The following is a 15,251-nucleotide window of genomic DNA, read 5'->3' on the forward strand; positions in this document are numbered from 1 at the left end:
CTTACAGTAACGTTATGCTAAAGATCCTGAAAAGTTGGATCCGCAGCCACTTCCTTAAAACAAATACAATATGTGAAAACACCACTGGAAATACAACCCACCACTGTAACTGTGGCTCTGCTCTAGACATTTTGTTTGCCTCCCTTTTGTGCTGTCTATCTGTCTCCGTATCTTCTCTGCTGTCACTGTGCTTCTTCTAGTTGTCTGTCTGTCTGCCTGCCTGCTTAAGCCTTATACTGTACATTATAAAAGATAATGACTTAGGCTATATTTAAGCAATAAGGCCCGAGGAGGTGTGGTATATGGACAATATAACACGGCTAAGGACTGTTCTTATGCACGGCGCAATGTGGAGGGCCTGGATACAGCCATGGTATATTGGCCATATAACTAAAAACCCTGAAGTGCCTTATTGCTATTATAATAGTTACCAATGGAATTAGAGCAGTAAAAATATATTTTGCTATACCCGTGGTTCAGTATATGGTCTGATATACAGTGGGGCAAAGAAAGTATTTAGTCAGCCACCAATTGTGCAAGTTCTCCCACTTAACAAGATGAGAGAGGCCTGTAATTTTCATCATAGGTACACTTCAACTATGACAGACAAAATGAGAAAAAAAAATCAAGAAAATCACATTGTAGGTTTTTTAATGAATTTATTTGCAAATTATGGTGGAAAATAAGTATTTGGTCAATAACAAAAGTTAATCTCAATACTGTTGATACAAATACCCTTTGTTGGCAATGACAGAGATCAAACGTTTTCTGTAAGTCTTCACAAGGTTTTCACACACTGTTGCTGGTATTTTGGCCCATTCCTCCATGCAGATCTCCTCTAGAGCAGTGATGTTTTTTGGGCTGTTGCTGGGAAACACGGACTTTAAACTCCCTCCAAAGATTTTCTATGGGGTTGAGATCTGGAGACTGGCTAGGCCACTCCAGGACCTTGAAATGCTTCTTACGAAGCCTCTCCTTCGTTGCCCGGGCGGTGTGTTTGGGATCACTGTCATGCTGAAAAACCCAGCCACGTTTCATCTTCAATGCCCTTGCTGATGGAAGGAGGTTTTCACTCAAAATCTCACGATACATGGCCCCATTCTTTCCTTTACACGGATCAGTCGTCCTGGTCCCTTTGCAGAGAAACGGCCCCAAAGCATGATGTTTCCACCCCCATGCTTCACAGTAGGTATGGTGTTCTTTGGATGCAACTCAGCATTCTTTGTCCTCCAAACACGACGAGTTGAGTTTTTACCAAAAAGTTCTATTCTGGTTTCATCTGACCATATGACATTCTCCCAATCGTCTTCTGGATCATCCAAATGCTCTCTAGCAAGCTTCAGATGGGCTTGGACATGTACTGGCTTAAGCAGGGGGACACGTCGGGCACTGCAGGATTTGAGTCCCTGGCGGCATAGTGTGTTACTGATGGTAGGCTTTGTTACTTTGGTCCCAGCTCTTTGCAGGTCATTCACTAGGTCCCCCGTGTGGTTCTGGGAGTTTTGCTCACCGTTCTTGTGATCATTTTGACCCCACGGGGTGAGATCTTGCGTGGAGCCCCAGATCGAGGGAGATTATCAGTGGTCTTGTATGTCTTTCATTTCCTAAAAATTGCTCCCACAGTTGATTTCTTCAAACCAAGCTGCTTACCTATTGCAGATTCAGTCTTCCCAGCCTGGTGCAGGTCTACAATTTTGTTTCTGGTGTCCTTTGACAGCTCTTTGGTCTAGGCCATAGTGGAGTTTGGAGTGTGACTGTTTGAGGTTGTGGACAGGTGTCTTTTATACTGATAACAAGTTCAAACAGGTGCCATTAATACAGGTCACGAGTGGAGGACAGAGGAGCCTTTTTTTTTTTACCTTTAATTTTACTAGGCAAGTCAGTTAAGAACAAATTCTTATTTTCAATGACGGCCTAGGAACAGTGGGTTAACTGCCTGTTCAGGGGCAGAACGACAGATTTTGTACCTTGTCAGCTCGGAGATTAGAACTTGCAACCTTTCGGTTACTAGTCCAATGCTCTAACCACTAGGCTACCCTGCCACCCCATTAAAGAATAAGTTACAGGTCTGTGAGAGCCAGAAACTTTGCTTGTTTGTAGGTGACTAAATACATTTTTTCCACCATAATTTGCATTTAAATTCATTACAAAAATTTTTTTTTTAAAAAAAATCTAATTTTGTCTGTCATAGTTGAAGTTGACCTATGATGAAAATTACAGGCCTCTGTTATCTTTTTAAGTGGGAGAACTTGCACAATTGGTGGCTGACTAAATACTTTTTTGCCCCACTGTACCACAGCTGTCAGCCAATCAGCATTCAGGGCTTGAACCATCCAGTTTATAATACAAATTAGTGCCTGTCACACCCTAAGTGTTAATTACTATTACAGGGCTCCAGACATTTTCCCCTGGTGTCACTGGTCCCACTAACTTTTACAGTTGGTAGCACCAGCCCCTGGCTAAATAAAGTACTTCATAGTGCTTTATTAAGAATGTAATAAATAGACTTCGGAGGTATTCAATATATTTATATATTTTTTAAATATATTTTTTTCTTACACGTCCAAGCAGGGAGGTATTTTTCAAGATGTTGTGCAACCTAATCCAGTGATTGTCATTAATTTTGGATTGACAATTAAGACTGTAATTGCTATATTTTACTGTCAAAATAGGACTCCTTTCCTGATTTTTTTGGTTCAATAGAGATTAATTACATATCTTTATGTGAACAAACTAATATCATAGGTAGTGTTTAGAGTTTTTGGAGGATATATTGGCAGAGGTGTTAGGCCCGCGCTGACAATCCATGCCAATGTATCCTCCAAACACCGGCTTCGAGGGCATTATCACTGTTATGCAACGGGTTACCAACATATTAAAATAATGATTGAAATATTTGAATTAAAAACATTATTTTTATGGATTTATTCATACTATTTCATCCTTCCACAAGATAGTGGTTTGTTCTATTGGTTTGGTTGCCAGTCGTTTGTTGTAAATGTTCCATTGCCATAGTAGCTGGCAATGTTCTTATCCCTTGCTTGCTACTCTGGAACAGAGTAAATAGTCATTTTAACGTCATAGATTTAGCTGGTAGTAACTTGTGGAATAGACTCCTGCTGGAATGCGCCTCAACAGGATCGGTGGGTCCCCCGTGTGATGGTTGAGCTAGCGTAGGCTAATGTGATTAGCATGAGGCTGTAAGTATCAAGAACATTTCCTAGGACAAAGACATATCTGATATTGGCAGAAAGCTTAAATTCTTGTTATTCTATCTGCACTGTCCAATTTTCAGTATCTATTACAGTGAAATAATATCATGCTATTGTTTGAGGAAAGTGCACAGTTATGAACTTGAAAATGTATTAATAAACCAATTAGGCACATCTGGGCAGTCTTGATACAAAGTTTTGAACATAAATGCAATGGTTCATTGGATCAGTCTATAATGTTGCACATACACTGCTGCCATCTAGTGTTAAACATTAGGGTACAAAAAAATACAAAGAAACATGTTTTTTCTTTGAATTATCTTTTACCAGATCTAATGCATTATATTCTCCTACATTTAATTTAACATTTCCACAAACTTTAAAGTGTTTATTTTCAAGTGGTATCAGGAATATGTATATCCTTGCTTCAGGTCCTGAGCTACAGGCAGTTAGATTTGGGTCTGTCATTTTATGCGAAAATCTTTAAAAAGGGTCGAATCCTTAAGAGAGTCGCCAATCAGCATTCAGGAGTAGACCTATATGCCTATGCTCTCGCAATGGCTGGTGCGCATTTCGTGCGTGTGCCACTCCAACATCAGAAGGCCATATCAAATATATTGGTTGAAAAATAGTTGTTATTGAGCTGAATATTGAGAGTTGAGAAATACAAATTATACATACAGAAAGACGAGGCCCTCGTCTCTTCGACAGGGACAAGGGATGAAGTTTTTTTCTGCAATTGCATCTTAAAATGTTATACGTTCAGAACACATTTTTCGAGCGGATGGGGGAAGAGGACAGGGACTTGCTCATTACAGTAGCAGGCCCCAGTGAAACAGGCACAGGTGCACATACTTTCATGAAAGGAATCATGGAGGATAATACACTTTACTATTTGGTCAAAACATGGTTTTAGAGGCCAAAAAATAGAGTGCTTTGATTGAGGTAACGATGTAGAATGTGCTTATTCTACATTTATAGGCACCCTTTCCATTTTGTAAAGATCCATGATCTTGGCTGATGACAGAGTTGGAGCAGGTCTCTTTTGCTGATGGCACGTTTGACTTTGAATGTGAGTTTGTGTGACCTCAGCTCCGCCTATAAGCAAGCCGGGCCGGGCCGGCCCATCTTGGTAGGGGGGGCGACCGTTGCCCACTGATCAGCCGTTATAGATTAGTATAACAGAGAAATTGCATAAAAATCTTAACAGGCCCATGGGCTGCTGGCCATGTCACCATTTGTATTTGTATAAAAAAAATTGTGTGTTCGTGTGTCGATTTTGACCAGCCCACCCAACTAAAAAAACTGTCCAGCCCACCCAACTAAAAAATTGTCCAGTCATCTGGCATTTGCCAGAATTGCCAGATGGCTAATCCACCCCTCAAGGGAAATGTAGAATTCTTTCTAACAAATATATCAGCATATATTTTAGGATGTTGTGTATCCCTGAAAACAATCTGCTTCTCCAAAAAAAGTGGTCTCTTAGTACAACTTACCCTGGGTAAGTGGGTAAGTAGGGTAAGTTGAGCATAGGGACAGGGTAAGTTGAGCTGCCTTGGGGTAAGTTGGTGTGGTATCCTGTGACAGTAGGTGATGGTGCTGTGTTTAGTTTATGGAATAAGGGTGTGGTATATTGTATATCTTAAATGTATGCCTACATTCCGATATAGAGCTCTATGTTCAATATCACTTACCCTTCATTTTCTTGACCACTTGTCTTGGACAGGGTTGTTGTTTCTACGTGCCAATTTGTAGGCCATGAAACTGCTCCTTTTAGATTCTTGATATGTTTATCATGCTCAGACTCCATGTCATCAGAGAAGACCTTGTGTGCCTCTGCCCATCTATCATAGCCTCTCTTTCACGCAGATACATGTTTGTTTCATTTTATGTTAAATGTACCTCTTCAGTGTCATTCAGTCTATTTTTTTCATCCCTTTGCTGCGGTTCAAATGGACTTCTACCCTTCGCTCACTTCCTTGTCTGCTCTCTCCAAGAACCTCACGGGGGGCTAGACTCCTGTTTATTTTAAGTTTGTATGCACGGGGCATGATGATGACTGCTCTGGAACAATTAAAATACACTATCTTGAGTTCATATCCATGACACATTGCCAAAATACTATGCATAGCATGCATAAAACGGACAGGATTTAATCCTAATTTGTATGGGGTGTGGTGACCATGGGCTCAGTTTACCCCATGGTCATGTGCTCAACCTACCCCAAGGCAAACATTATGACTATATTAGCCCACACAGCTATAATGCATTTTCATGCTAGGTTTAGGACCACATTGTAGCTTATAGACACCCCAACTGATGTACAAAACTATCTAAAAACGATCTACTTTGGTTTAGATACAAGCATCACGAAACCTATAACACAATAAATTCATTTGACTTTGGGACCTAACTTGCTTACCACTTTTCCATGTGGTCTCTTCCTTCAGACTCCATGAAATGATGACCTCTTCCTAAATATTTGGTCACATGATTCATTTTGTGTATGGTTTCCTCGAAACAAGGCTCAATTTACCCCACTCTTCCCTACAATAAACAACACGTCATGCTAATCTAATCAGTTCATTGTAATAATGTTTATTTTTCATATGTAAGAAATCAGCATTCAAAGTATCTTTGTAGAGCTCTTTTTCATTTGAAATTCAATTTGTGCAGAACACGTCTATATTTCATCCCTTGTCTAAAATAACAACAAAATAACTTCCAAAAAATTGGATTCAGACACAAAAAATCTCAAAGTCTATCGCTTAGGCTCTAATGTTGAATGATTTTATTGTTCATTTGCCCAGGGACTGTCTACCTATATCTGGTACAATGCATAAGACATGTATGTTTTAAGTGTAGAAACTGTCAAATAAACATAATTATGAATAAATAGGAGAGCATCAACTGGCAGAGAACGTTTTCAGTCAACCCCATGGACTTTGAGCTGCTGCGTTCCGACTGGAATGACCTGCGCTGCAACGTGTCTGGGAACCTGCAGCTGGCCGAGAGCGAGGTGGTGGATGTGCTGGCACAGTACATGGAGAAGCTCAACGAGCGCAACGGAGGGTTAGTGTGTGATTGTGCCAGACCTGGGTTCAGATACTATATGAATACTTTTAGTGTTTGCCTTATCCTGCCTGGAGTACTAGATGGGCGAGGTTTACAGTCTTGTAACTTTTTTATTGGGTCAATTGCCCAAGAAAAGCTCAATCAAGCCCAGTTAAAGTATTTGAACTCTCTCTCTGTGTGTGTGTGTGTGTGTGTGTGTGTGTGTGTGTGTGTGTGTGTGTGTGTGTGTGTGTGTGTGTGTGTGTGTGTGTGTGTGTGTGTGTGTGTGTGTGTGTGTGTGTGTTTGTGCATGCGTGTGCATGTGTATTTGGGGATGGAAGCAATGCAGTGAAGTTGCATGTTTGTTTTACTAAACACACCCTCCCCTTTCTCCCCCAGTATTTACACCCTTTTGCGGATCATCAATGTGGAGAAGAGGCGAGACTCAGCCCGGGGAAACCGCTACCTGGTGGAACTGGAGCTGATGGAGCGCGGTCGGAACGTGGTGCGCCTCTCGGAATACATCTACCTTCTCCTCCACCGTGGCCGGTTGGGAGGAGACAGCCTGGAGAACACGGAGTTCATTCCCGCCTCGGCCCCTGCTGGGTCCCCACCTGGTCTCATCCTCAGCACCCCCGCACCCCCAACCTCCACACACCCCCCTGCCCAGCCCGGGGCCACCCCGTGGGGCACGGCCTACGCCAACCCCCTGCTGTGCCAGCCGGTCATGCTGCAGTGGCGGAAGGATGTGATGGTGCATTTTGTGGTGCCAGGTAGGTACCAGGCGCCTCGCGTGTGCACCAGTTTTCACGCAAATGTTGGCATTTATTTTTTTTTCACTTGACCTCCCCGCAAACTTTAGACCATGTGCAAGCACATTTTCTAATGGTTGAAATATTGTATTGCAAGCTGGCAAGTAACTATTTTGTGCAAATGGGGGTTATGATGAAAAGCTTACTCATAAAAAACTAAAAACAGGAAAACATATTAACAAGAATGCAACCATATGCCATTAGGGATAGTCTAAAATAATTAGACATAAGAAACTTATAATTAGACAAAGGAATATTTTTCCTATTTTATTTTTTTCATACCCATTGCAGAATATATTCACCACCTTTTCTGACTGGTTCATATTCCCAAAGGGGCCAATACAACAAATTACCATGTGCATCTCTCATTTAATTGGACCAAGTAGCCTAGTAAATAGATGTATTTAAAGTTTTACAACATCATAGGCAGCGCAAACTTTTACATTTAAGTAGGTCTATGTATCAAGGTTCATGTTTTTATTGTCATGTGCACAAGTAGCCTACAGTGAAATGCCTTTTGTGCTTGATTTTTCCCAACAATGCAGTAATGAATATCAGTAGTACTATAAAAAAATACATTTAAAAGTAAAGTAGAACAAAAACACACAATAAATAACTGTAACTACTGCATTTGTTTGAGTAGCCTGCCCTTAATAGGCAGAATCTACTGCACTTCCAAAGCTGAGTAGCCTGCCCTACAACGTTTCAGAATTTGCAGACAGTAACTTACAGTGCATTCGGAAAGTATTCAGACACCCATTACTTTTTCCACATTTTGTTACGTTACAGCCTTATTCTAAAATGGATTTTTTTTATGTTCCTCATCAATCTACACACAATACCCTATAATGAAAAAGCAAAAGCAGGTTTTTTAGAAATGCACTGTCAACTGTCAATTGTGGGACTTTATATAGACAGGTGTGGGCCTTTCCAAATTATGTCCAAACAGTTGAATTTACCACAGGTGGACTCCAATAAAGTTGTTGCAACATCTCAAGAATGATCAAAGGAAACAGGATGCACCTGAGCTCAATTTTGAGTCTCATAGCAAAGGTTCTGAATTCTTATGTAAATAATGTATTTCTGTTTTCTAAAAATATATTTTTTCTTTGTCATTATGGGTTATTGTGTGTAAATTGATGAAGAAAAAACATGTATTTAATACATTTCAGAATAAGGCTGTAACGTAACAAAATGTGGGAAAGGTCAAGGGGTCTGAATACTTTCCCAATGCACTATATGTAAAATATTTGACAGCATGGGCAGGCTACAGTATTGCTGTGTGATAAGAGTGCATAATCATTGCCTTTTTAAATCTCTGCGCCTATGCCAAGGCAGGATATTTAAACCCAGTCTATTGATAAACTAAATATTGTACAACAATTTGTCTTTTGCATGCCGTGGCGTAATGCCAACAGTTATTGTCACCATACAATGTGAATGGAGGCATTTTCCAGGCGGAGTTTTAATGCTTGTTAACGCGTGCACAGTTTTGACAGGTCTGAGTTATAACGGGACACATGGCGTGCGGCAAGTTTATGAATCTCAGTATTTTTGTACGTGCGTAGACTTTTCAGAAAAACGAGCACGCAGAAATGTTGTGTACAATTTATTACGGTTATAAATGAGGCCCCAGTACTGGAGGGTTGACCTCTCGTTGGGTCACTAGTCCCTTCTCCAACAGTAGTGTTTCTCAAACCATTCCTCAAGGACTCCCACATGTTTCACCATTTTTTTGTAGCCCTGGAAAGTGTGCTAGCTCCGGAATAGATAAACTACATGGAATGGCAGGGGAGAGGTTTGGAAAATACAGCAGACACTCTTGTAGATCTGAAAGGAAAGCTTGGGAATTGAAGATTGCTCTATCTGATTTAGGTAATGTTGTGTTGTAAACACAATTGTTCCCTTCCTCAATTCAATTCAATAATCTTTATTGGCATGGAAAGTTAAAGCACTACCACTCTTTCTGTGTGTCTCTAGTGAAGAACCAGGCTCGCTGGGTGCAGCAGTTCATCACAGACATGGAGGAGCTGCACCGTCAGACTAAGGACGACAACTTCAGCATCATCATTGTCGACTTTGAGAGCACCGACATGGACGTGGAGCAGGCCCTCCGAGAGAGCACTGTGCCTAGGTGCGTGTGTGTGTTTCTCAGAATTCATCCGTAGCTCCATAAGAGTGCATTTGAATTACTACAGGAATTGAATTGATTCAGGAATTTATGAACAGTCCTATGGAGCAATTCTAACTGACACACACACATATTGGATATGTAATTGGACCAAACTCTGGAGTTGACTGATGTGATTGTTTGTGTGTTTTGTCAGGTATGAGTACTTGAGAAGAGAAGGGAACTTTGAGCGCTCAGCGGGACTACAGATCGGAGTGGACACTATCGAGGTGAGAGATAGCGGTCCTTCAGGAAGGGAAAGAAAATTCATATACAGCCAATACATTTGCAAATTCCCTGATTGAGGTGACACACATGCACACTCAGTAGAGAGCAGGCTGAAGCTTCTAGACAACTTTTTACTCTTACAATGACACACGCCATGACCATACTAACCATACAATTTCACATTGACAGGATGAGTAATATAAAAAGCTGCATCATAACTCTTGTAACTGTTACTCAACCTCAGTGAGGTCTTTTTTAATACAGTGAGATAGTCACGGTATATGCTCTGATATCGTGAGGGGCCGTATTCGGAGCTCACTTTAAATTATTATGGTTAGCTTCTGACTCTGAAGACTTGCAGAGGTCAAGAGGTCTCAGATGCTCCCACGAGAGTCACGCACACATTCAGACTGTCACAAACTGTCCAGTTCTCTGTGACCCCATAGCCTGACAGATTGATAGACAGGCAGACAAGACATGTATTCAATGGGGTTCTCTTTCTGTTTGTGCGACAGGGATTTGCGCAGACATTTATCTGTCATTGGAGTGTCAAAGTTGTCACATATGTCACATATCTCTATTTCTCTTTCCCTCTCCCACTACTACCCTCCCCACTATCTCTCACTCTCCGTTCTCTCTCTTTCTCCCAACTCTCTCTTTCTTGTTTTTTTTTGTTTCTCTCTCGCTCTCTTTCTCTGTGCGACAGGGATTTGGGCAGACAGTTATGCATCATTGGAGTGTCATGACTTTCACGTAGACTTTCTCTTTCGCTCTTGCTCTCTCTCTCTCCCTCTCTCTCAATGATTTGGGTAAACAGTTATCTGTCATTTGAGTGTCAAGCCTGTCACATGGGGAAGACTGGGGTGTCACTCACAGTTGAATGACTGTGGGTGTTTTATATCAAAGCCTTTCACACACATACAGACACACAAGTGCATGCTTCACGCACACACACACACATAGACGCACACACACACACACACACACACACAGTAGAGTAGAGCATTTAGATTGACTGTTTTTGGGTGGCGTTTGAGTTTGTGGGACTGAGTATGTTGGGAGTCTGTAACCATGATTGTGTGTACTTTAGTTTTGATTACACCGTATTTATGTGTATGTGTGTTTTACAGGACAACCACAGTATAGCGTTCCTGTGTGACCTTCATATCCACTTCCCCCACAACATCCTGGAGAGCATCAGGAAGCACTGTGTAGAGGGACGTCTGGCCTTTGCCCCTATCGTCATGAGACTGGGCTGTGGCAGCTCCCCGCTAGAGCCTGATGGTAATACACACATGATAGACACACACACACACACATCACACACACGGCATACACACACATGCACACATATCTCGCACGCTGCATGCCCACACATATACACACACACCATGTTTGGGATTTACTTTCCCTCTGCAGGCTACTGGGAGGTGAATGGCTTTGGGCTGTTTGGGATTTATAAGTCGGACTTTGATAAGATTGGAGGGATGAACACAGAGGAGTTTAAAGACCGCTGGGGAGGAGAGGACTGGGAACTACTGGACAGGTAAACTGGCAACCCTCACCATTGCAAACACAACACCCTCTGCTTTTCGAACCCTCTTTCCCCCCTTTCTGGGCTCTTTCTCAATTGTCTTAAAATTATGTATTCTCTTCTTCTTCATTGCACTGATTTGAAAGAGCTGACCAGATGGAAATCAGCCTAATGTTGAGCTTCCACCACATTGTTTTCACCTGTTAACTTCTTGCGTCGAGCAATCCCGGATCCGGGATCCTATTTATAGCCTCAAGCTCATTAGCATAACGCAACTTTAACTATTCATGAAAGTCGCAAATGAAATGAAATAAATATATTTGCTCTCAAGCTTAGACTTTTGTTAACAACACTGTCATCTCAGATTTTCAAAATATGCTTTTCAACCATAGCTAAACAAGCATTTGTGTAAGAGTATTGATAGCTAGCATAGCTATAAGCCTAGAATTCAGCCAGCAACATTTTCACAAAAACAAGAAAATCATTCAAATAAAATCATTTACCTTTGAAGAACTTCAGATGTTTTCAATGAGGAGACTCTGTTAGATTAGCAAATGTTCAGTTTTTCAAAAAATATGATTTGTGTAGGACAAATCGCTCCGTTTTGTTCACGTTTGGCTATGAAAAAAACCTGTATCCAGTTATAGCCTTAAGCTAATTAGCATAACGTAACGTTAACTATTTATGAAAATCGCAAATGAAATAAATATGCCATCTCTCAAGCTTAGCCTCTTCTTAACAACACTGTCATCTCAGATTTTCAAAATATGCTTTTCAACCATATCAAAACAAGCATTTGTGTAAGAGTATTGATAGCTAGCGTAGCATTTAGCGTAGCATTTAGCGGGCAACATTTGCACAAAAACCAGAAAAGGATTCAAATAAAATCATTTACCTTTGAAGAACTTCGGATGTTTTCAATGAGGAGACTCTCAGTTACATAGCAAATGTTCAGTTTTTCCTGAAAGATTCTTTGTGTAGGAGAAATCGCTCCGTTTTGTACATCACGTTTAGGTACCAGAAAAAAACGAAAATTCAGTCATCAAAACGGCGAACTGTTTTCCAAATTAACTCCATAATATCGACTGAAACACGGCAAACCCTGTTTAGAATCAATCCTCAATGTGTTTTTCACATATCTCTTCATTGATATATCGTTCGTGGTAGTCTACTTTCTCCTGTGAATCGCTTGGAAAAAGACGTGCAGTTGAAGATGACGCACCAATTTCGACGGAGGACACCGGGCGGACACCTGGCAAATGTAGTCTCTTATGGTCAATCTTCCAATGATATGCCTACAAATACGTCACAATGCTGCAGACACCTTGGGGAAATGATAGATCGGGCAGGCTCATTCCTTGCTCATTCACAGCCATATAAGGAGACAATAAAAAACAGAGCGTCAAAAATCCTGCTCATTTCCTGGTTGAAGTTTCATCTAGGTTTCGCCTGTAGCATCAGTTCTGGGGCACTCACAGACAATATCTTTGCAGTTTTGGAAACGTCAGTGTTTTCTTTCCAAAGCTGTCAATTATATGCATAGTCAAGCATCTTTTTGTGACAAAATATTGCGCTTAAAACGGGCACGTTTTTTTATCCAATAATGAAATAGCGCCCCCATAGATGTAAAAGGTTTAAGTATTTTACACTCATTGGAGGCGACAAGAAAAGGAGTGATTTTTATTGCAACCGCTGGCTCCTAACCTGATTGTTCCTCTCTTCCCTCCTTCAAGGGTACTACAGAACGGTCTCGAGGTGGAGAGACTGAGACTGAGGAACTTCTTCCACTACTACCACTCCAAAAGGGGCATGTGGAATGCTCAGAACAAGAAAACCCCCAAAGGGGGGTAGCTAATGCCCCCCCCCATGGGCCTGGAGGACCCAAAACACATGGCCTATACCTGCAGCTCCACTGTGTGTGAGGAGAGACCCTGAATAAGCTTACTTACTGCCTGACCTTGCCTTTTTTAGATAGGCACTTTTCAGGGATGCCAATCCCTGCTTCTCTGAGGAACATCTTTCCCTGAGGATGTTTTTTCCGTCAATGGAGGACATTGAGGGGGAAAACCGAGGGAATCTGTTTTTTATGTTGGTGTTGACGTCTACCCTGATAGACTTGACCTTTCGCCTCACTAACAGAACTCAGTGTGGAGGCGATGTCTTTTTCTTTTTTGGTGCAATGTTACCTGACAGACTAAAAAATGTTGTTTATTTGTATTTTGTTTGTTTTGTTCACAGGAAGCATATTTTATTTTCTAGCGAGACATTTGTAAAGACAACCTAAGATTTTCTACAAAAACATCCATGTCAGGAGATGTCTGAGGAACGTTAGAAGGACTTTGTGTTGATGTTTATTTGTTTGTGTTCAGGTACGTGCGAACAGTAGTCGTTCCGGAAACGCGTTCCGTCACTCGGGTGTCAAATTTCAGATATTAGTACTGCAACGACATGTCTGGGTGTTGAAAGTAACAGTGTGTAGTGGGTCTACCTGATGTGCTTCTTCATATAAACCTAACCGGGGTGCTTCATATGTACTATAGAGGCCTATGATGCGGTATGTGCAGCTTTCCCAAATGTCCTGCTTATTTACTCCTGATTACGGATATCTTTTAACATCTTCCAACCTGGGAATTTTGGGAAAGTTAACCCTAAATTGTTGCATATTAAATATAAGCTCTGTTATGTGTACAGTTCTATGGGAGGAGGACACAGACACTGGACCGTATGGAGTGGGGGATCCACAGTGAGGCATCAGATTTATCAAAGTTCTTTGCAAAACGTACTTTGTTTCACAGTCTATACTGCTTTCTTTTGGTCTGTCTTTCTCTTTTTTTGTTTTTATTTTCTTATATATTGCTCTCTTTCTCTACAATCTCTCGCTTTCACTATGTCCCTCTGTTTCTCTCTCTTTTCTGGCATTGACATGGATTCCTTGTATCTTTCCTAACATTGTGCGTTGCCTCGCTGCTGTTTTGTTGGAAGAATTTTAGGAGAGAGTGGAGTAAGTTGAGTCAAAGGGGTAAGTTGAGCCACCCTTATTTCTAGGAAACCATACACCATATTAATAATTTGACCTAACATTTAGGAAGAGGTCATCACTTCATGGAGTCTATGAAGGAAGAAACCACATCAAAAAGTGGTAAGCAATTAGGCCCAAAAAATGTTTTTCACCAAGTCAAATGAATTCATTGTGTTAGAGGTTTCATGATGCTTGTATTTAAACCAATGTGGATAATTTTAAGATTGTTAAATCATTTGGGGTCTATATACGCTTCAATATGAGGTCCTAAACCTAGCATGAAAGTGCATCATTGTAGCTGTGTGGGCTAATATAGTCAAAATGTTTACTTTGGGGTAAGTTCAGCCATTGGCAAATTGAAGTGTTTCTTTCCCAGCCATAATTCAAGGCATTATCACTGGGATATGAGGTAACAACAGGGCCTGGCCTATGTTAAATGTTTTTTTTAAGTACGACGTGTCTGTTAGGTGTTAACTTAAACTTGTATTAAAAGATGCTTAAAATTATTTAAAGGCAGAAAAGTGATTGTGTTGAATTGTGTTTGGGAAATAAAGATAGACATAGTTTTAAAAATGTATTAGTAATATTTAAATCATTGCAAAAAATGTTTAGGTGGCCTAACTTACCCTGTCCTGTGGCTCAACTTGCCCGATACCTGGGGTAAGTTGTGCCAAGAGACCACTTTTTTTGGACAAGCTATATTTTCATAACTGTAATGTTTGCATGAATTCTGCTTATTTCCAGGATTACACAACATCCTGAAATGTATGTAGATATCTTTGTTAGAAAGAATGCCATATTTTCCTTCACGGAGTGATGCAGAATGTAAAGAAAGGCTCAACTTACCCCACTCTCCCCTTACTATTTACAGATGATATTGTGCTGTGTTCATGGTCAGGCTAGCCAACACTAATGAATTACTTGACTTATTACTTGATACATTTTATTAAAATATTCCAGGTTGATCTACTATCCCCTACAGAGGTATTTCAGAAAACAGATGCCTACCTATCTCAGGTCACAGTGATGAGTGGGTTGAATAAAGGCACTAATATTGGGTTTGGGTGTACTATTATTTCTCTCAGACACTGAATCGGCACATGGTTTATCCCCTGATCCCTCGTTGATCCTGCTGATGGTACGCTCCATTCCCCAGAGTTCTCTGAAAAACCCTCAGATATAACTGGAACGAACCAAGAAGTGCACTGGGAAGGGAGCAGTG

General features: G+C 40.9%; 1 protein-coding gene across 1 annotated transcript in view; it reads left to right on the forward strand.

Annotated features, from left to right (window-relative positions):
* The window catches only part of b4galnt4a (beta-1,4-N-acetyl-galactosaminyl transferase 4a), a 493,079-nt gene extending 478,567 nt beyond the window's left edge, over window positions 1–14,512 (forward strand). The window contains exons 15-21 of the mRNA XM_064930637.1: window positions 6,112–6,284; window positions 6,666–7,039; window positions 9,059–9,212; window positions 9,406–9,478; window positions 10,607–10,760; window positions 10,896–11,022; window positions 12,744–14,512. Of these exons, the coding sequence (XP_064786709.1) occupies window positions 6,112–6,284; window positions 6,666–7,039; window positions 9,059–9,212; window positions 9,406–9,478; window positions 10,607–10,760; window positions 10,896–11,022; window positions 12,744–12,861 (1,173 nt within the window). The 3' untranslated portion in view covers window positions 12,862–14,512. The remainder of the gene's footprint in view (window positions 1–6,111; window positions 6,285–6,665; window positions 7,040–9,058; window positions 9,213–9,405; window positions 9,479–10,606; window positions 10,761–10,895; window positions 11,023–12,743) is intronic.
* The last annotated feature ends 739 nt before the right edge of the window (window positions 14,513–15,251 follow it).

This window comes from Oncorhynchus masou, chromosome 22, assembly GCF_036934945.1.
Source record: "Oncorhynchus masou masou isolate Uvic2021 chromosome 22, UVic_Omas_1.1, whole genome shotgun sequence".
Taxonomy (NCBI): domain Eukaryota; kingdom Metazoa; phylum Chordata; class Actinopteri; order Salmoniformes; family Salmonidae; genus Oncorhynchus; species Oncorhynchus masou.